We start from the raw sequence: 22435 nt of genomic DNA on the forward strand, positions 1-22435 counted from the left end.
AATGAAAGTGTTAATTCTCCTGGTTTGGTCAGGAGCCAAACAGTTTTGTGTCCCCACTGGGGTCAAGCTGCAGGGCATTAACTCCGCCCTCAAATCTCCACCAAGAAACCATCCTCAGCTCGTGACTCAAACCTTACTTTTGATCTTATCCCCCCCTCCCCCCAAAATGCAATAAATTATGTTTTTAAATTGCAGGAAGAACATGGAATACAATGCTAAGGATTGGCACCTCTGTCGGCTGAAGCTCGCTCTGCTAACCTGCTCTCAGGCATGGTGGGGAACGAAATCCCGCCTTCCACCTCCCTACTAATACCACAGGACAGATTTACCATAATATGTCCCCGCCTCCCCGCTTCTTCTGTTACCTGCTTTTAACGTTCAGGCTTTCAGTTTTGCGCAGACTAAGAAAATCTCATTCAGTGCACTGGGGGAGGGACAGTGACAGGCTCGCCCACTTTCCTTCCCTTCCCCTCCATGTGGTTGTTTGCACTGACCTAGGAAGTACTTACCTCTGAGCTTTGCATGCTCTTCTCTTCGTCTGGTGCATTTTGCATAATGAGAAACTAGGATTTGTTGCTACATTTTTCAGGGCTGTGCATGACCCGTTCATCCCAGGGAAGAGAGCTTTCAGCATTTCTGTAAAAGATTCCATTTTCGGTAACTAGCATCTTCTGCTTTCTTTGGTACAAACACGTGCTATATTTAAAAACTCAATGCATGCTGCTTAGTTTTACTTAACCAGTAGCGGAGTTCTGTCTCCTCTGAAAACTTGTCGCTTAAAAATGTGTTAGCCTAATGTATCTGGCTTTGCTAATTTTGGAAGATTCATTTTAACAAACTTTATTATTATTTTTGCAAAAAGATCTAGGAAATTAATAATATGAAAAAGAAGTGGGGGGAGGTGAGGAATTTAAAATGGAATTAAAAACACATAATCTCATGACTAGGGCTTTTAAAAATAAGTATTTATTGGGCTATGTATTTGTATCATTTAATATCTAGCATCTTTGGTGTAATCTAAACATCTGGTTTAGTCTGCTTTCCTTTGACTCGTTTCTTGGCGCAGAAGCCACACTCTCCTTTTGGGCGAAGGTAGGAGCCAAAGGAAAGAATACGGAGCCAGTTGTTTAGATTACACCATGGATGCTAGCTGGCCAACTGTAAATGGGCTAGTTCTTTCCAGTGTCTATATGTTTAGCTATGTCTTGTAAAGAGCCCTATCTGTTTGTCTGGGGAGGTGGCAGCCCCTGTACCTTCTTTCTGCTCCTTGGGATTCAGCGTCATGAGCCTTCATTCACGACTAATCTGGTGTTATCCTTGTTTGATATCTCCTTCCAACACTTTCAGCTCATTTATTGCAGCTACAATCCTCAGATGGGAAACTATGCACCAGAGCTGCTTCTGGTCCTGAATCCAGTCATTAGCAGGCCAATGCAATATTGGTGCTTGTTAAGCGCCCGCTCCCTTAACGCACACCGATCCACCTCTCCTGGGCACCCAATTTATGGGTTGATACAGTAAAAACACGGGAGAGCTGGCGAACGCCCAGGCCACTCTCCTGTGCATGCGATTCAGTATTTTAATTTATTTTAATTAGGGCCGGTGGTAAAAAGAGGCGCTAGGGACACTAGCGCGTCCCTAGCGCCTCTTTTTTGACAGGAGCGGTGGCTGTCAGCAGGTTTGACAGCCGATGCTCAATTTTGCCGGCGTCGGTTCTCGAGTCTGCTGACAGCCACGGGTTCGGAAACCGGACGCTGGCAAAATTGAGCGTCCGGTTTTCGAGCCGTGGGCCTATTTCACATTTTTTTTCTATTTTTTTTACTTTTTTTAACTTTCGGGACCTCCAACTTAATATCGCCATGATATTAAGTTGGAGGGTGCACAGAAAAACAGTTTTTACTGCTTTTCTGTGCACTTTCCTGGTGCCCGGAAAAATTAGCGCCTACCTTTGGGTAGGTGCTAATTTCTGAAAGTAAAATGTGCGGTTTGGCTGCACATTTTACTTTCTGTATCGCGCGGGAATACCTAATAGGGCCATCAACATGCATTTGCATGTTGTGGGCGCTATTAGGTTCGGGGGGGGGGGGGGGGTTGGACGTGCGTTTTGGACGCCCTATTACCCCTTACTGAATAAGGGGTAAAGCTAGCGCGTCCAATCGCGGGGTAACTGTATCGGCCCGTTAATATTTAAATCAGGTGCCACGGTAAAAAGGAGATGCTAGAGGAAATTGCATCTCCTAGTACCTCCTTGGCAGCAGGCACCCGGGAGAGGTGGCTGTGAGTCGGTTAGGAAAATAGATGCTCAATTTTGGTTTTCCTAACACCTGACTGTTGGTACATTTCTTTTTTAAATCCTCCTATTTTGGTTCCTCTAATTTAATATCACAACAATATTAAGTCAGAGGAACAGAAAAGCAGTATTTGGGCTTCTCAAGACAGGCATTAATTTTTGTACGTTAAAATGTGCTCGTCGGGCGCACATTTTTTTTCTAATTGAGGGAGAATAGCCTCATCAACATGCATTTGCATGTTATGAGTGCTATTACCTTCACAGGGGGGATGGACACACATTTTGGATGCGCTAATCCTCTTATAGCATAAGGGATTGTGGACACTGTCCCAAATGTGCATCCGTCCGTGGGTTAAATGGTGTGCTCGGCTGAGCGCACTGTATTGCATCAGCCTGTAGGTGACTCAGTTTTATTATTGATTGATTTATAAAATATTCTGCTGGTGTAATAAAAACATTTTCTTAGCAGATTGCCATCTGTGACTAGGGCTTCTCTCCTCTTCTCCCTGCTCTGCAACATCCCCAGCCCCAGCAACCCCAGGAAATGGAAGACCTGACCCGGGAATTAAATTCACATCATCTGCAGAGCAGGTGTAGCACTGCTACAGAACCACTGCTGCAATATCTGTGTTAACGTTTGAGCTGAGCAGTTCTTCCTTTTTTTTCCCTTTTTCTTCCAGCTCAGTCAGGTTTCTAAGCTAAATATGTTGAAACCATTTTATCTGGGATTGCAGGCATGGGCAATTCCGGTCCGCGAGAGCCGCCAACCGGTTGGATTTTCAGGATATCCGTAATGAATAGGCTTGAGACATATTCGTGCATGCAGATCTATTGCATGGATATACATTAGGCATATCCTGAAAACCTGCCCGGTTGGTGGCCCGCGAAGACTGAGAATTGCCCACCCCTGCATTAGAGGCACAAGGAAAATCGTGACTTTTCTATGGCCCAGCAGTTACTGAACTTTTTCCTGTGCTATAGAATTGATTTCATGTTGTCCTGGGATCTTCTTGCTTGTAGGACTTATGAGCGCAAAGTATAAATTGTGCCCTGGAAAAGGAGAAGTTTTACGCTTTGTTAGAAAGCAAATGATCTGAAGATTGTGAAAGCATCCGTCCAGCTAACCGTGGATTGGAAATAGGGCCAGCCCTCGTCTCTGAATCTCTTTTGCTGAGAAACGTGTTATACAGCATTGTTGTATTTATTTTTAAATTAATTTGCTGTTTAATTTTTTTTCCTAGGGCTTGCTTTTTTTTTTTTTTTTTCTTCTACTTGTATGGCTGCAGTCTCATTGCCCCAATCTGCGTCTCTCTCTCCCTGTCTGTCAGGTCTGTTCCAAGATGGTGGTGCTGCGCTTCTTCAAGATGGAGGCTGATGGCCGCAGGGCCCATCTGAAGGCTAACGTTGGGGGCGCCTCTGAGAACATCCTTAGCATGACTCGGGAGCTGTGCTTCAACGTGAACTGGACAGGTGAGGGGAAGGCGGCCTGCAGGGGGATCCCCCCAACAGCAGAAGGTTTAATCTTCTTGCTTTAGTAATGCTCATAATGCATTTTTATCGCCGATGGGGCTGGGTGGCAGGGTGTTAACGCCCTCGAAATGATTTAGGCACACAAGCTTAAGAAAATATTAACTTTAAACCTGAGACCATCGTACGTGGCATCTGTTCAATAGCTCAAAACACTTATCCGGCAACTCCTCGATTATAATCATAGGTCTCTTCGGAGTTTGATAGTTTTAATGTTTTCATTATTTTTTTTTTTTACAAAATTCTTATCTTAAGGTTTCATAAATGTTCAGATGCCCTTTCCTCTTCATCCTGGCGGACCAGTCTTCACGGTGGGGTTTGTCCCCCTATCCGCAGTATGGGGGCAGAGTTTCGGACCTCTTCCCTGAGATATCCTCCCATGAGGGCTGGCTCAGCAGGAAAGGGGTCAGTAGTTCTCTGCCTCCAGCGGATGGAAGGTGGGGCTGGTTTAGCAGGAGGATTTGGCAGGGGCGATGGCCTCTCTAAGGTCGAGTTTTCACTGGGGAGATGCCAGGGCCGGGTTGTGGACTCCTCCTTGAGACAGTGGCAGCCCTCCTAGGATTGCTCCCCCCCCCCCACCCCCAGGCGATCAACGACCTTGTATTTCCCGAACACAGGAACAAGGGAGGGAGTGAAGTAGTGGCAGTAAGTAGCCCTAGAGGCCCCAAACTCCCTCTCCGAAGCTAAGCTGCAACGATGGAGAAGGGGGGTAGGTGCCTCATTTGCAGGGCGCGGTTCGTGGGTTCGTTTTGCCGCCACTGAAGTAAGTGCAGGAGAGTACGGGGTGGGGCCCGGCAGTTCTGGCCCTCCCAGCTAGCCCGGCGTTACCCGTAGCCAACGAGATGGAAATCGCTGCCGGTCAGGCTCCCGCCCTCTCACCATCTGCTTCGGAGGAGGAGGAGGTGGAGTTCTCACCTGAGTTTGTGCTAATGATGCACAAAACCTTCAGAGAAATGAAGAGCAGGCCTGGGTACCCAGGCAGCCCCAAAGGGAAACCCCCGAAGCTCATGCCTTCAGAGGGAAGAAACAAAAGATTGACCCCCGACAGGTGAAAAGGCCAGGCTCTCACAGGAGCAGGCCTCAGGCGAGCCGGAAAGCTCTTCACAGGGAAACTCCCTGGAGGAAAAAGAGGAAGGAGCAGAGCAGAATGACTCGGCCGTACGACTATTCAGGGTGGGCAAATTAGGACCCCTTACTTTCAAGGTTCCCAGGTCTTTAGGCTATCAGAGGAGCAGCTTAAAGACTCAAGACCGAAAGGCAACCCGATCCTCGCAGGCATTAATCCAGCAAAAGCCTTCCCCATCCGCTCTGCGAATCGGGATATGATAGCAGCTGAATGGACAGCCAGGGGCTGAGGCTGGTAGCAGGAAAAATATGGAGAGACTGTTTGTGATGGACCAGGCAGGGAGGGATAGCTTACTATCCCTACCCAGGGTAGACACAGCAGTCTCAAAGAAGACCACCATTCTATTCGAGGGGGGCACAGCCCTTAAGGACCTGCAGGATAGAAAGATTGAGACCCTGCTCATGAAAGAGTTTGAACTAACCAGCCTAGCACTGCATACAGCGATTTGTGGTGGGTACTCAGGGAGGGCCTTGCTCTATATGCTGCAGCAATTCCCACAGGAGGGCCAGGGGGAAGGATCCCAAACCAGTAGCTCAGAAGCGGCTCCAGCAGTATTGGTATTAGCCTACATGGCAGATGTCCTGTACGATCTAATTAGAATCGAGGCCAAGCAGGTAATGGCCAGGCGGTTGCAAAGGCTAAACAATCGGGCAGCAGACTTTGTTGAAGGCCAAGCTGAGTAAACTCCCCTTTAAAGGGAAATGACTCTTCGGAGAGGACCTAGAAAAGCTCATAAAGAACTTAGATCAAATCTTTGAAACTGGCAGGAGACAGAAGCAGAAAGTCACAGAGAAGAGGGTACTGGCAGGCAGTGGCCCAGGGATAGTCAACAGCTTAGATGGTCAAGGCCCCAGACTAGCAGGGAACAACATAAGAACATAAGAAATTGCCATGCTGGGTCAGACCAAGGGTCCATCAAGCCCAGCATCCTGTTTCCAACAGAGGCCAAACCAGGCCACAAGAACCTGGCAATTACCCAAACACTAAGAAGATCCCATGCTACTGATGCAATTAATAGAAGTGGCTATTCCCTAATTAAACTTGACTAATAGCCGTTAATAGACTTCTCCTCCAAGAACTAATCCAAACCTTTTTTGAACCCAGCTACACTAACTGCACTAACCACATCCTCTGGCAACAAATTCCAGAGCTTAATTGTACGTTGAGTGAAAAAGAATTTTCTCTGATGTGCTACTTGCTAACTTAAATGTGCTACTTGCTAACTTCATGGAATGCCCCCTAGTCCTTCTATTATTTGAAAGTGTAAATAATCGATTCACATCTACTCGTTAAAGACCTCTCTTGATCTTAAAGACCTCTATCATATCCCCCCTCAGCCGTCTCTTCTCCAAGCTGAACAGCCCTAACCTCTTCAGCCTTTCCTCATAGGGGAGCTGTTCCATCCCCTTTATCATTTCGGTTGCCCTTCTCTGTACCTTCTCCATCGCAACTATATCTTTTTTGAGATGCGGCGACCAGAATTGTACACAGTATTCAAGATGCGGTCTCACCATGGAGCGATACAGAGACATTATGACATTTTCCGTTTTATTAACCATTCCCTTCCTAATAATTCCTAACATTCTGATTGCTTTTTTGACTGCTGCAGCAAACTGAGCTGACGATTTCAAAGAATTATACATTATGATTCCTAGATCTTTTTCCTGGGTGGTAGCTCCTAATATGGAACCTAACATCGTGTAACTACAGCAAGGGTTATTTTTCCCTATATGCAACACCTTGCACTTGTCCACATTAAATTTCATCTGCCATTTGGATGCCCAATCTTCCAGTCTTGCAAGGTCCTCCTGTAATGTATCACAGTCTGCTTGTGATTTAACTACTCTGAATAATTTTGTATCATCTGCAAATTTGATAACCTCACTCGTCATATTCCTTTCCAGATCATTTATATATATATTGAAAAGCACCGGTCCAAGTACAGATCCCTGAGGCACTCCACTGTTTAACCTTTTCCACTGAGAAAATTGACCATTTAATCCTACTCTCTGTTTCCTGTCTTTTAACCAATTTGTAATCCACGAAAGGATGTCACCTCCTATCCCATGACTTTTTAGTTTTCGTAGAAGCCTCTCATGAGGTACTTTGTCAAATGCCTTCTGAAAATCCAAATACACTACATCTACCGGTTCACCTTTATCCACATGTTTATTAATCCCTTCAAAAAAATGAAGCAGGTTTTTTAGGCAAGACTTCTCTTGGGTAAATCCATGTTGACTGAGTTCCATTAAATCATGTCTTTCTATATGTCTACGATTTTGATCTTGAGAATAGTTTCCACTATTTTTCCCGGCACTGAAGTCAGGCTCACTGGTCTATAGTTACCTGGATCGCCCCTGGAGCCTTTTTTAAATATTGGGGTTACATTGGCCACCCTCCAGTCTTCAGGTATAATGGATGATTTTAATGATAGGTTACAAATTTTAACTAATAGATCAGAAATTTCATTTTTGAGTTTCTTCAGTACCCTAGGATGCATACCATCTGGTCCAGATGATTTGCTACTCTTTAGTTTGTCAATCTGGCCTACTACATCTTCCAGGTTCACAGTGATTTTGTTCAGTTCGTCTGACTCATCACCCCTGAAAACCATCTCCGGAACTGGTATCTCCCCAACATCCTCATTAATAAACACGGAGGCAAAGAATTCATTTAGTCTTTCTGCAATGGCCTTATCTTCCCTAAGAGCCCCTTTAACCCCTTGGTCATCTAATGGTTCAACCGACTCCCTCACAGGTTTCTTGCTTTGGATATATTTAAAAAAGTTTTTATTATGAGTTTTTGCCTCTATGGCCAACTTCATTTCAAATTCTCTCTTCGCCTGTCTTATCAATGTTTTATACTTAACTTGACAATGCTTATGTTTTATCCTATTTTCTTCAGATGGAGCCTTCTTCCAATTTTGAAGGATGTTTTTTTTGGCTAAAATAGCCTTTTTCACCTCACCTTTTAACTATGATGGTAATTGTTTTGCCTTCCTTCCACCTTTCTTAATGCGTGGAATACATATGGACTGCGCCTCTAGGATTGTATTTTTAAACAATGTCCAAGCCTGTTGAACACTTTTAACCTTTGCAGCTGCACCTTTCAGTTTTTTTCTAACTATTTTCCTCATTTTATCAAAGTTTCCCTTTTGAAAATTTAGTGTTAGAGCTGCAGATTTACTTATTGTCCCCCTTCCAGTTATTAGTTTAAATGTGATCATGTTATGATCACTGTTGCCAAGTGGCCCCACTACCGTTACCTTTCTCACCAAATCCTGTGTTCCACTAAGAATTAAATCTAAAATAGCTCCCTCTCTTGTTGGTTCCTGAACCAATTTCTCCATGAAGCAATCATTTATTACATCCAGGAACTTTCTCTAGCAAGTCCTGATGTTACATTTACCCAGTCAATATTGGGGTAATTGAAATCTCCCATTATTACTGCACTGCCAAATTGGTTTGCTTCCCTGATTTCTCTTAGCATTTCATCATCTGTCTGACCATTTTGTCCAGGTGGACGGTAGTATACTCCTATCACTATACTCTGTCTCCAATGTTGGAAGGAAGGCAAAACCCAGGAGTCTGGACTGATCTGTGATACTACGGAACGAAAATTAGCAGGTAGAACCAATTTTCTTTTTTGGGGCATATTCATTATTGGGTTGATTTTGCATTTTTGATGCAATTTTCCTATTTCTGATGTAGCTGCAAAATGTTACAATGATATGTCTACAGGTATATTTTACTTGGAAGAAAAATGCCTGGGCAATTTTTGTGTGTGGTGGTTCATTTGAACTGAAAAACGTAAAAGAAAAAAAATAAATAACCAGAAAGACAATTCCATGATGCTTTCTGTTTGCAGGAGATTCTCCCCCAGATCCTAAACAGATACAAATCTTTCGCTGGCTCTTTAGCTGCCCCTTTGACCCTGAGGGCGTGTCGAGCACCTCCTACCTTGCCCTTCAGCCCTGTGCTCTGCTGGTGGAGATTGGGCCTCGGTAAGTCACCCGGGCAGACCATAAAGTCTGTGTACTGGCTTGTGGGTTAATAATAAGGTGCAAGGCTTCAGCCATGGTACAGGATTTTTCCCTAAACTGCTGGATTGTCAAATTCATAACTTAAAACTGACTTTCAAAACTTTAAAGGATATTATTCTGTCCCCATAGAAGCAGCGCTTGCTAAAACAATCTTTCAATAATTGTTAACCATTAGAACAAATTGTTAAGATCTTGACTTTTTATTTTCATACTGATTTGTTTCATTCTCTGAGGGGAGAGGTTTTTTTTTTTTTTGTTTTTTTTTAAAGCCTTTTCTGCTTACTTGCATTATTATTATGAATTTGAGTAAATTTAGGGTGTACTTTGCTAGTGATCAGACTGGTCCCCCCAAGTAGGCATCACTCTGGTACATGAAAAGCCCAAATATAGCGTGGACTGCTGAATAGTGGCTCTTCATCAGAGGTCCATGCAGGTTTTGCATTAATACACACAAAGTATTAATACAGCACAGACAAAAAAACCCAAACCACAAACTGATATTTTTGAGCAATGAAGTAAGATACTGGGATGGCAAGAGGAGGAAGGAGAAATACATTGAATGGGTAGCGTTCCAGGCTGCAGTTGGGTTTTTGTGACATCATTGCAGCTCTGCCCTAGAAACATTTTTCAGTTTGTTCCTCGCAGGTTGAACTTTTCCACAGCCACGTCCACCAACGCGGTGTCAATCTGCCGTGGGATAGGTCTGGGGAGCGTGGACCGCATTGAGTTCTCCCGGAGGTACCTTATCAAGGTATGAGGAAGAAGAGAGGAGGAGGCTGATGGGGCAGGGAGTCTTCAAGATTTGGGTTCAATTTCCTGCATTGTTCAGCCTCTGTAGGGAAGGAGAGACTGTGGGTAAGAGCTGAATGCAGGAGCGGTAAGGAGAAGGGTTCTGCATGATGGCCATCTGAGGGGCCGATGCAATACAGTGCACTCAGCCTAGCGCACTATATAACCCACAGCTGGATGCAGGTTGTATAGGCGCTAATTAATCCCCTTATGGGGATTATCGCCTCTACAACGCACGTCCAACGCGGAGTGAGTCTAATAGCGTTCATCACATGCAAATGCATGTGATTGAGGCTATTAGGTATTCACTCCCGATGCAAAAAAAAAAAAATGTGCGTCTAGGAACGCACATTTAGCGATCAGAAATTAACGCTTGCCTGGAGCCAGGCGTTAATTGCTGAGCGCTCCTTAAACCAGTACAGAAAAGCAGAAAAAACTGCATTTCTGTACTGCCTCCTACTTAATATCGTTGCGATATTAAGTAGAAGGAAAAAAGTAAACAAATTTTAAACAAAAAAAAAAAGTTTAAAAAAACGCCGGCAGTCGGGTGCAGGAAACGGACGCTCAATTGAGAAGCATCAGTTTCCTGAATCCCCTGGCTGTGCGGAGTTTAGGGAAACCGATGCCGATAAACTTGGCGTCGGGTTTCCTAACTGGCAGAGGGCCGACGCACTCAGGCTCTCCTTGCTAACACGACCCCCTAATTTAAATATTGCATGGCGCCCGCTTTCTGCACCAAAGTATTGCATCGGCCCCCGAGCTAGGAGAGCACTTGTGTATAACAGCTTCCTGATGAGAGCTGGAGGAAAAGTGGAGAATAGGAATTGTATGTGGTTGCTCAATAATGTGAATAGTGATAGCAAATATTCAATATTCACATCTCTCTCCCCCCCACCCCCGCCACTCAGTTTGCGAAGTCTCCCTCCCCTTCGGAGGAACAACGAGTTGTCTCCTCCCTGTATGACCGGATGACAGAATGTGTCTACGAAAGACCTATCGAGAGCTTCCTAATTTCCACGCAGCCGGAACCAGTCCATGAGGTAGACGTGATCGGGGAGGGTTGTGCTGCTCTAGAGAAAGCCAACCGAGAACTGGGTAAGAACAGGGACCCCTGGATAAGGGGACAAGAAATAAACAAAGTCAGGAGGGGGAAGGAAGAGAGAAATGTCTCTTTGATTTACCTTGGTTTTTTTTCTCTCTCTCTCTCTTTCCTTGCTTTTTTGTGTCCTCTGCCCATTCTCTCCCTCAGGCCTGGCATTTGACTCCTGGGACCTGGACTTCTATACCTCCCTCTTCCAGAGGGTCCAAAGAAACCCCACTAGTGTGGAGTGCTTTGATCTGGCCCAGTCCAACAGGTGAGATATGGTATATCCAGAGCCCCTGATTTCTTGTGGCAGGATTTTTGGCAAATTGCTTAATTTTGCATGAAAATACATGCTTCTGACTACGCCAAAAAAAAAAATAAAAATCAATTTTTTAAAATTGAAAACCATTCATATTGTTTGTTTTTAAAACAATTTTCCTAGCGTGTAGCCAGATGGACTCAGGACCAATGGGTTTATGCTCCCCTGCCAATCCAAGCATCCGTAGCTTCTGTATGCTGAAATGCCCTCAGCATCAGTAATTTATCATTTTCTTAATTACACAGAAAGATATGTGCATGTGCATCAGATAGAAGAAGGTGTTAAATTAGCACAAGGTGAAACTTGCCAGCTGCCGCTTTACGGGCATAAAGTCTTCTATGAACTGAAATTAATGCTCTTTCTGCCACCTGTAAGACACCAGCAGTTGCAGACATCTAAAGCACATCCAGGTCTTTGTAAAAGGTGTACGACTGGCCACGTGTGTAGCTTTAAAAACAAAGTTCTTCTATAGGGACGTCGCTCCATTCAGGAATTATATCAAAATCATCTTTGGTTTGGCAAGGATTTAAAATATGTTTGAGGGATCAAATATTTTGACTGCGTTCTCTGACCAACTTCCTCACCCCACCTCCCCCTCCCCCCCCCCCCACCCTATCATTCACTTCACCCCCAGGTGAAGGGGGTGGGAAGGAGAATCAAAGAGGTTCCCTGCAGGCTGTGTTTGCAAGGAGCAGGAGCAAAGAGAGAGCTGATACTGAAGGCAGGCAGGTTCCCTGCAGCTTTGTTCAAAAAAATGGAATGAAGAAATGGGAAAGCAGAGTGCTCTTTCTTCATAGGGGATGTCTACGGTGGGGTTTCTAGAGGCTGCACTATGCACTGCTTGCCTTTCCTGGGCTTGGAGACTTGCTGCAGAGCCCTAGGACCATTGGGCTTGTACCCTCCCCCCCCCACACACAGACCCCCCCCCTTGGATGCTGCTGGCAGGAAAGAGGAACAGAGAGTTGGTAAGGGGAGTGGGGGAGGTGGAGGAAGCATGTAGCCAGCCAGTCAGGCCCTGGCCTTACCATCCCTTTTAGAAATCTCCAGGAGGTTTAAAGGGGGGGGGGAGAGCTCTGAGGGAACCCTCCCTCCCAACTGGAGCTCTGAGGGGCACCCCACACCCTGGTCAGCAGGCAAAAGTCACCAATGCATGGGGCCCTGTTTAAAAAAAAAAAAAGTGCCCACACCTGCGCCCAGTGGTGTTGAGTTGGAGGACTTCACCATTGACTCTCTGGAACTGTTGAGTTACTAGAAGACTGGAAGGTGAGGAAAGGGGGATTTGAAGGAGCCTTCCCTGTGCTTGGGCCCAACACATTTTATCTCCTCTTTTTCACAGCTTTCTCTCATGCGTTGGGACCCCACTCATGGATTTGTTTTGCAGGGACACCTTTGTGTTACTACTCCAACACTGAGATCCTTTGTTTTCCATCTGTGTTCCTCCATCGGTAGTGAGCATAGCCGGCATTGGTTTTTCAAGGGCCGCCTGCAGGTGGATGGAGAAGTAAAGTCTGAATCCCTCTTCAACATGATCATGAAGACCCAAGAGAGCAGCAACCCTAACAACGTCATCAAGTTCTGTGACAACAGCAGGTAGAAAACCTCTTCTGTCTCCTCCGCTTGTAGATTCCTCCCATCCCTTCTCCCTCAGGTGAATTTAAGGATTTTTAAAAATCAATCCGTTTCTTGCCCATCATCTTCCTTCTGCTTGGTGTGGTTATCATAAGCATTTATACATAGGCCTTTTTTTTTTTTTTTTTTTTTTTTAAACTCCTAATTTAACTCCTCTCTTTCTAACCTGCTGGTCATAGCGGTGGTCCTCTGGCTGAGAAGCACAGACTGCTACCTCCTTTGGGACCCAACAGATGCACGCTGTTTGGTTGGTCACTAAGCGTTGCTGTGAAGGAACCACGAGGCATCCTCTTTCCCTAGGATAGCAGTTTCTAAACTGTGGATTGCGACCCACAGGCCGGTTAGTCTAGCCATGATAAGCAAATTAATGGAATCGCTGCTAAAATAGAGGGCGGTGCAGTTTCTGGAATCCAGTGGATTGCAAGATCCGAGGCAGCAGTGGTTTTCCAGAGGTAGATCAGAGAGTTGAATCGGCGGAGAGTGCTAGATGTAATGTACCTGACTTCCAGTAAGGACTTTGCCATGGATCCAAATAGGTGACTTGTAAATAAATTGAGAGCCCTTGGTATGGGCTTTAAAGTGACTGACTGGGTTAGAAACTGGGGTTGAGTGGGAGATGAGAAAGAATAGTGGGAAATGGAGTTCCCTCCGAGGAGGGGAGCATTATTAGCAGTGTGCTGCCAGGGACTGGACCTTGGACCAATTGTTTTCAACATTTTTATAAGCAACATTGTGGAAGGATTTTTCAGAAAGCTTTGTCTTTTTGCTGATCATACCAAAATCTGCAACATGGTAGACAGCCAGGAAGGCGTGGAAAACCATGCGGAAGATAGCCAAACAAGTGGATAAGCTGATGACAAAAGCCAGAATGATGCTTGGGTGCATAGGGAGAGGAATGGTCAGCAATAAAAAGGTGATAATTTGGAATACTGTGTACATTTCTGGAGGCCGCACCTTCAAAAGTATATTCATCGGTTAGAGTCGGTCCGGACTGTGGCTACTAAAATGATCAGTGGTCTACGTTCTAAAGGAAAGGCAAGATGGGGAAATTTGATGGAGACATTTCAATACCTCCAAGGTTTCCATGCACAGGAGGGTGGGCTCTTTCAAAGGAAAGGAGGCTGTAGAACAAAGGTGAAATGGGATGAGGGTGAAAGGGGGTCGGCTTAGGAGTGATCTAAAGAAATATTTCTTTACAGAAAGGTTAGTGGATGTGGTTTCTGTGGAAGTGGTGGAAGCTAGAACAGAATCTGTTTTCAAGAAAGCAAGGGATAAATATAGGGAGATCTCTGAGGGAGTGGGAGGGATTGTAAAGCTGAATTAGTTGGTGTGCATGGGCAGACTGGATAGGCTACAGGGTCTTTTTCTGCCATCATGTTTTCTGTGTGTGCCGGTTGGCTAAAGATTGAAGAGCAGGAACCAGGTATAATTCACTGCTCACCTTTGCTACTTTCATTTGACCCTCACCCCAGCAATCACTGCTGGGCCTCCTTTCTGCCTCGCCCCCTTTCTTAGCAGTCGCCACTGCCACCAGTTAGGGCTCTAAATTCTGCAAAGTTTATACCTTTACTGGCAAAAACTGTTGCTGCTACCAGCCTGGGCCTGATCTCCTCCTCTGCTGGTCACCACCACTGTCAGCCCAGACTTGCTCCCCCCCTACCCACGTTATCAATCACTGCTGTTGTCTCTACTGCCTATATAGAGGAGGAGGAGGAAGAGATGGCTTGAGGCACACAATTCTCCTCCTCCTCCTCCCAGCTTGAGAGAGAATTAAAAAGGGGACCAGTGAGAGAGGGGAGTTGGATCAGAAAGGGTGTTAGCCTGGGAGGGAGGGAGAGGGTGTCAGCCTGGCAGGGGAATGAGGGGAGAAAGAGAAGAGGAGTCTGGGGAGGTGAGCCGAGGGGGAAGGGGGGAAACTAGGGTGTGTGTCTGGGGGGAGGGTTAAGATGAAGAGAGCATTGGAGGGAAGAACCTGTGAGGAGGGGGATTAGAGAGTGAATGTCTGAGAGATGAGCCTGAGGGAAGGGTTAAGAAAGAGAAGGGCATGAGCTGATGGTAGAGGAGGGAGAGGGATGTCTCCAGGGAAGACTTAGCGAGTGAGGGGGTGAGCCTGGGTGGTGGTTGGGGGGGGGGGGGTTGATTGAATGAGCCAGGGGAGAGGGGTTACCTCCACATAGGATAGATGTAGTAAACTGAGGGGTGGGAGATAGAGAGAGTTTGGCTGAACCTGGGAGAGGGGTTAAGAGAGAGAGAGTGAGCTTGGGGTGGGGAAGAATGAGGGGGTGAGCCTGGAGAGGGGAGAATAAGGGGATGAGCCTGGAGAGGTGAGAAGTGTGAGCCTAGGGGAGGAATTGAGAAAGAGGTGAACCGTGGGATATGAGAGAAGGGATCAACTAAAGAATTTGGCTGAGAGAGGAGAGTGGCTGGGGATTGGGAGTAGGTATTACCCACTATGCAGTCATTTGGAGTAAGAGGAAAGTATGATCAGCAGTGATTATTCTGTCTCCATTATGTGTTTCCTATGCATAGCTTCAAAAGATAGCTTAACTCAGTCCTCACAGAGAGAGGAAGCCTCTTTTTCAATTCCAGCTTTATTAACGTAAAACAGTTAACTGAATCTTACTGTGCATAAACTGAAGATTACAGCACTGGCAGAGTCAGGGCCACAGAAATAAGGAGAGAGAAAATGAAAGTATGCAGGGTTGGCCAGGTTAGCTGCTGATTCACATAGGCCTGATCAATACTGATCAGAGATGGCTGAAGAAACACAGAGGCAAGAAAAACACCCAGGCACTCCTGCTTTCTATCAGAGTTAACTCTTCAAAGCCAGTTGCATTGAATACTAGGGGTATGCAGATAAAAAAAAAAAAAAAGTTTTTGATTTTTGGTTCATTTTTGGGAGGTTTTCCCACTAATTTCAGTGCGTGGAATGTTTGATTTGTTTCATTTGTGAAAAAAAAAAAAAGAACCAAAAATGAAGATGGGGCTTCGCAAGGCCTCCTGTCCCAGCCCCACCACCCATCCTTCCCACACGGAAAAATGCCGGGAACAGGATTCTCCCTAGCCTCCATGAACCTTATCTGGTTGGGATCTGCTGCTAGGCCCAGGCCGAAGCATTAGCCTTGCGTAGGCTGAGGAACCGGAGGCTGTGTCCTGTTGCCTGGGCCTCAGCCTAAGCCGGAGCCTGGACCTAGGCTCAATACCACGCTGTGGCCCAGCCCGGGTCCCGATGCTGGGGCCGTGGCCCGGATCCAGGCCTGATGCCAAGGCCTGGCCTGGAAGCCAGGTCTCGGTACCTGGGCCTTGGCTAGGATCAGGCCAGGCCTAGAGCCCAGGCCTCTGAGCTCTCATGAAGTGGTCCTCTTCTGTCTTCTGCTTTGTAAACTGATGCTGTGCGTTGGGGTCATGCTGAAACAGTTTACGAAGAAAGACGATAGAAAAGCAGTGCTAGGCAATGCCCCAACCTCAGGCCTAGGCTCTTTGCATGTATTTCAAACGAATGCAACAAATAAGGTTTGTTTCATTTGTTTCAGGGCTCCCGAATGAAACTAATGCACATCCCTACTGAATACAGCAGAAGCTGTGAGCAAGCAGGCTGACCACCAGTTGGCAGTACAACAGCGCAAACAGAAATTAGAAATTATATAGAGTAAAGTATGAACAACCGCATTTGGAGCAGAAACAGAAAAGCTGTTGTGGAAGCAGGACACTGTGAAACAGGGCAACAGTGAATACATAGGGAAGCACTTGTGGAGACAGGATAGTGATGTTTTTACTAAAACAGCCATCTTGACAGTTGCTGTAAGAATTTAAGAAGATATAAATTTTAGTGTCTAATTTGACACAGGGTGGGTACATAAAAGTGGATGCTCTCTAGAAGATTTTGGAGGATATACTTTCTATGATGATACCTGGTGACAGATAAAGCTTCACTTTCATTGGTGAATCCTGTTTTTCTTTGCAGTGGTATCCAAGGAAAGGAGGTCCAGTCTTTGTTTCCCATGGACCCATCCCGAGCAGGTCCCTATAGGAAGTGGCCATCTAAACGTCATGTTATTTTCACAGCAGAGACGCATAACTTCCCGACTGGTGAGCTCAACTCTTCTTGCACCAGAAAACAACCCCCCTTCCCTTTCCTCTTTCCCACATCATCTGCTTCTAAAGATTTTAGTGGCTGGCTAAAACCTTCAGAGTTGTATGTTGCCATCTCTCTCTGTGTTACTGCTGTATTGAGACAGAGAAGGGTGACCAAAATGATAAAAGGGATGGAACAGCTCCCCTATGAGGAAAGACTAAACAAGTTAGGACTGTTCAGCTTGGAGAAGAGATGGCTGAGGGGGGATATGATAGAGGTCTATAAAATGATGAGAGGATTAGAATAGGTAAATGTGAATTGGTTATTTACTCTTTCGGACAATAGGAGGACTAGGAGGCACTCCATGAAGTTAGCATGTGGCACATTTAAAACTAATCGGAGAAAGTTCTTTTTCACTCAACGCACAATTAAACTCTGGATTCCCTGTACGTACCCGGATCAGTCCAGACCGTGGGTTATGATCCCCGTCCAGCAGATGGAGTCAGAGCAAAAACTGAAAGGGCACCCTCTCTTAAGCTGGTGCGCCCTCTGTATCCCTTCAGTATTTCCTCTGACTCCAGCAGATTGAGGGTCTCACCTACGGTTCTCCCTTCTTACTTGAGAAATTTGCCATCTTTCTTTCTTAATTTCTTTGGATGGATCGGTTTTAAAAAAATATATATACATATATATTTTTGGGACAGCTTTTAGTCTCTTCAGTTCTTTTCTCAGACCTCCCCAGCAGCTTGCAGTTTGATCTGTTAGCACTGGTAGTCTGGTTTGTTATTCCTCTTTTCCTGGTTTTGGGGGTACGTTTGATGTGATCCTTTTTTCTTCACAGGTTTTCTCTACTTAGTTCTTCAAGGGGTGTAAGTTGATGGTCCAACCTCTCCCCCGCTCGCACGGTCCCGCTGTCCTGAGAAGCCGTTTCCCTCGGGGCAGCACTGACTGAGACGCGGCATTCCTCGGTCATAATTTAAAAAAAAAAAAAAAAAAGTTTTCTACGGCACGTAGATTGATTCGGGGGTGTTTGGCGTGCTTTTTTGTCGGCCTGACCTACCTTCCTCCCCATGCCGCGTCCTACGCGATGTGGAGTGTGTGGGGAGCTGGGTGCCTCTCCCGCTCCGGGCTCTGCATGAGGTGCCTCCCCGGCGGGGAAGGGCCCTCGTCTTCTGGTGCATGTTTTCCGGCTCGCAGCCAGGCGTGCCTGGCTTCAGGGAGGCCAACCCCGTTCCCATTTTGTCTTCATTGCCCGCTGCCACCGCGCAGACAGAAGATGCGGTTCTCACCCCGGCGCACCTCCCGAATACGGAGCCGCACCCAGGGGACCTTCCTGCAGCACCTCTCCCAGCCATGCCCCCCCCTCCCCCCCCCCCCCCCCCCGGGGTCACTGCTTGCACCTTTTTTGGTGGAGTTTATTCTTTTGATGCACAATGCCTACCTGGCCAGGCAGGACTCAGCATTTGCACCTCCTCCGCCGAAGGCCCCTAGGCTCAGGGACCCTTCAGGGGACCCAGCCCCAGGACCCCTCCTGGATGCTGCGGGTACTGCTGACCCCCAGGGCCTGGAGAGACCACTGTTCCATGGGGCTGGAGCCTCTCAGGAGTCCTCACGGGTAAGGATGGTATCGGCTCAGGTCGTCCCGGACCCGGACTCTAACCAGGACCTGGACCTTGATCTGGATCTGAATGATACCATGTCTTATTCACAACTGGAAGGAGATGACCCTCGGGTCTTGCGGCTTTTTCAGAGGGAGGAATTGGATCATCTGATACCATTTGCCCTGTCTGAATTGGAGATTGACCCCGCTCCCGGGTCCCAGCCGGCGAATAGGAAGGGCGATCCCGTCATGGCGGGCCTCCGCCCTCCGGCCAGGACTTTCCCATCTCATCCCATGATACTGGAATTACTCTCCCAGGAGTGGGACACTCCGGATGCTTCTCTTCGTGTTGGCAGAGCGATGAATAAACTTTACCCGCTCCCGGAAGATCTCCTGGACCTTTTCAAGGTCCCGAAGGTTGACGCGTCCATGTCCGCAGTTATGAAGAGGACAACCAATCCCGGTCACCGGGGGCACTGCCTTGCGCGATGTACAGGATAGAAAATTGGAAGTTCTCTTGAAGAAGATCTTTGAAGTCTCTGCTTTGGGCGTCGGAGCTGCTGCTTGCGGCTCCTTTATGCAGCAGGCGGCCCTGAGATGGGTCCAACAACTCCTCGGGACACAAGAACTTCCTCCGGAGGAAGCGCAACAAGCGGAACGCCTGGAGGTGGTGATTGCTTATGGTGCTTTTTGCAGCAGGCGGCGTGGCCGATCAATTGCCTGGAGACCAGGGCGATCCACCTTGCTCTGAAGCGTTTCCTCCCCTTGATCCAGGGCAGAGCCGTGCGAGTGCTTTCCGACAACGCAACCACGGTGGCGTACATAAACTGCCAGGGAGGAGCGAGAAGCAGACAGGTCTTGCTGGAGGCGGACCGGTTGATGGAATGGATGGTGCTCCACCTCGCTCGTCTGGTGGCCTCACACATTGCCGGGGTGGACAATGTCCAAGCGGATTTCTTGAGCCCACAATGCATCGATCTGGGAGAGTGGGAACTCTCCATGGATGCAGTGAATCTCGTCGTTGCCACGTGGGGGCTCCCACACCTGGATCTGTTGGTCACTCGGAAGAATGCCAAGGCCCCGCGCTTCTTCAGTCGCAGAAGAGAGCACGGTGCGGAAGGCGTGGACGCTCTAGTCCTTCCGTGGCCAAGGGGAATTCTACTCTATGTGTTCCCTCCTTGGCCCTTAGTGGGCAGAGTAATTCGGCGGATAGAGTGTCATCCAGGGCCGGTGACCTTGATAGCCCAGAGTAGCCTCGACATCCATGGTTTGCGGACCTGGTTAATCTGGCGGTGGACGGGCCTCTTCGTCTCTGGCGTCTTCCGAACCTCTTGCATCAGGGTCCCGTATTTTTCGACCAGGCAGATCGCTTCTGTCTTGTGACCTGGCTTTTGAGAGGCGCAGGCTGAGGAAGAAAGGTTACCCTGAAGATGTTATTTCCACCTTGCTTCAGGCTCAGAAGACCTCCACGTCCGCCTCCTATGTCCGGGTCTGGAAAGTATTTGAGGCATGGTGTGCCTCACTTCAAATTTTCCCGCATCAGGCAACGGTGCAGCAGGTACTCACATTCTTGCAGCGAGGCTTGGAGAAAGGACTAGCCTACAATTCTTTATGGGTTCAGGTGTCCGCGCTTGGGGCCCTGCTGCCTCGCCTGGAGGGGGCTTCTTTTTTCTCCCATCCCGACATAGTACGTTTCCTGAAGGGTGTGAAGCATGTCAAGCCTCCAGTCCATGCGCGGTCTCCTTCCTGGAATTTAAATCTGGTTCTTCGAATTCTCGGGGGTCACCCCTTTGAACCTCTGAAAAAGGCTTCTATCAAAGTTCTCACTCTCAAGACTGTTTTCCTGGTCTCTATTTGCTCAGCTCGGAGGATTTCGGAGATCCAAGCTTTGCCTGTCGGGAACCATATCTTCGCTTCACTGACTCAGGTGTTTCCTTTGACCACTGTGCCTTCCTTTTTACCAAAGGTGGTGTCGGATTTCCATTTGAACTAGTCAGTGGAGCTGCCCTCCTTCGCGGATGGCGAGCCCAGAGAACTACGGTGGTTGGATGTCACCCGTGTTCTTCTTCGCTACCTGGAGGTTACGAATGATTTTCGTCTTTTGGATCATCTGTTTGTGTTGTGGGGCGGACCCAACAAGGGCCATAAGGCATCTAAGACCACATTGCACATTGGTTAAAGGACTCCATCTCATTGGCGTACATTGGAGCGGGTCGTCTTCCGCCGGAAGGTATCCGAGCTCATTCACTTCAGGCCCAAGCGGCCTTCTGGGCAGAGAGTCGAGCGGTGTCTCCACAGGAGATCTGTCGTGCAGCGACTTGGAAATCTCTGCATACCTTTGCTCATCACTACTGCCTGAATCTCCAGGTGCCGGTTTTTGGCTCCTTCGGGGTGCAGGTCATTCGAGTAGTTGTCTCGGGGGCCCACCCTACGTAGGGAAGCTTTGGGACATCCCACGGTCTGGACTGATCCTGTATACAGGGAAAAGACATGGTTTAATGGAACAAAGTCAGCATGGCTTTACCCAGGGCAAGTCTTACCTCACAAATCTGCTTCACTTTTTTGAAGGAGTTAATAAACATGTGGATAAAGGTGAACCGGTAAATATAGTATACTTGGATTTTCAGAAGGCGTTTGACAAAGTTCCTCATGAGAGGCTTCTAGGAAAAGTAAAAAGTCATGGGATAGGTGGCGATGTCCTTTCGTGGATTGCAAACTGGCTAAAAGACAGGAAACAGAGAGTAGGATTAAATGGACAATTTTCTCAGTGGAAGGGAGTGGACAGTGGAGTGCCTCAGGGATCTGTATTGGGACCCTTACTTTTCAATATATTTATAAATGATCTGGAAAGAAATATGACGAGTGAGATAATCAAATTTGCAGATGACACAAAATTGTTCAGAGTAGTTAAATCACAAGCAGATTGTGATAAATTGCAGGAAGACCTTGTGAGACTGGAAAATTGGGCATCCAAATGGCAGATGAAATTTAATGTGGATAATTGCAAGGTGATGCATATAGGGAAAAATAACCCATGCTGTAATTACACAATGTTGGGTTCCATATTTAGGTGCTACAACCCAAGAAAGAGATCTAGGTGTCATAGTGGATAACACATTGAAATCGTCGGTTCAGTGTGCTGCGGCAGTCAAAAAAGCAAACAGAATGTTGGGAATTATTAGAAAGGGAATGGTGAATAAAACGGAAAATGTCATAATGCCTCTGTATCGCTCCATGGTGAGACCGCACCTTGAATTCTGTGTACAATTCTGGTCGCCGCATCTCAAAAAAGATATAATTGCGATGGAGAAGGTACAGAGAAGGGCTACCAAAATGATAAGGGGAATGGAACAACTCCCCTATGAGGAAAGACTAAAGAGGTTAGTACTTTTCAGCTTGGAGAAGAGACGACTGAGGGGAGATATGATAGAGGTGTTTAAAATCATGAGAGGTCTAGAACGGGTAGATGTGAATCGGTTATTTACTCTTTCGGATAGTAGAAAGACTAGGGGGCACTCCATGAAGTTAGCATGGGGCACATTTAAAACTAATCGGAGAAAGTTCTTTTTTACTCAACCCACAATTAAACTCTGGAATTTGTTGCCAGAGGATGTGGTTAGTGCAGTTAGTATAGCTGTATTTAAAAAAGGATTGGATAAGTTCTTGGAGGAGAAGTCCATTATCTGCTATTAAGTTCACCTAGAGAATAGCCACTGCCATTAGCAATGGTAACATGGAATAGACTTAGTTTTTGGGCACTTGCCAGGTTCTTGTGGCCTGGATTGGCCACTGTTGGAAGCAGGATGCTGGGCTTGATGGACCCTTAGTCTGACCCAGTATGGCATTTTCTTTTGTTCTTATTCCTTACCTGCTAATTTTCGTTCCTGTAGTACCACGGATCAGTCCAGATACCCTCCCTACTTATTCTTGGAGTTGAAGATTTTTCTGCTAGAC

At 46.8% G+C, this 22435-nt stretch overlaps 1 protein-coding gene across 1 annotated transcript in view; it reads left to right on the forward strand.

Annotated features, from left to right (window-relative positions):
- Positions 1-291: 291 nt before the first annotated feature.
- PFAS (phosphoribosylformylglycinamidine synthase) overlaps positions 292-22435 on the forward strand; it is a 73487-nt gene continuing 51343 nt past the window's right edge. The window contains exons 1-8 of the mRNA XM_029606857.1: positions 292-657; positions 3619-3760; positions 8811-8946; positions 9631-9736; positions 10683-10869; positions 11024-11129; positions 12627-12767; positions 16771-16895. Of these exons, the coding sequence (XP_029462717.1) occupies positions 3631-3760; positions 8811-8946; positions 9631-9736; positions 10683-10869; positions 11024-11129; positions 12627-12767; positions 16771-16895 (931 nt within the window). The 5' untranslated portion in view covers positions 292-657; positions 3619-3630. The remainder of the gene's footprint in view (positions 658-3618; positions 3761-8810; positions 8947-9630; positions 9737-10682; positions 10870-11023; positions 11130-12626; positions 12768-16770; positions 16896-22435) is intronic.

The sequence above is a fragment of the Rhinatrema bivittatum genome, chromosome 6 (assembly GCF_901001135.1).
Source record: "Rhinatrema bivittatum chromosome 6, aRhiBiv1.1, whole genome shotgun sequence".
Taxonomy (NCBI): Eukaryota; Metazoa; Chordata; class Amphibia; order Gymnophiona; family Rhinatrematidae; genus Rhinatrema; species Rhinatrema bivittatum.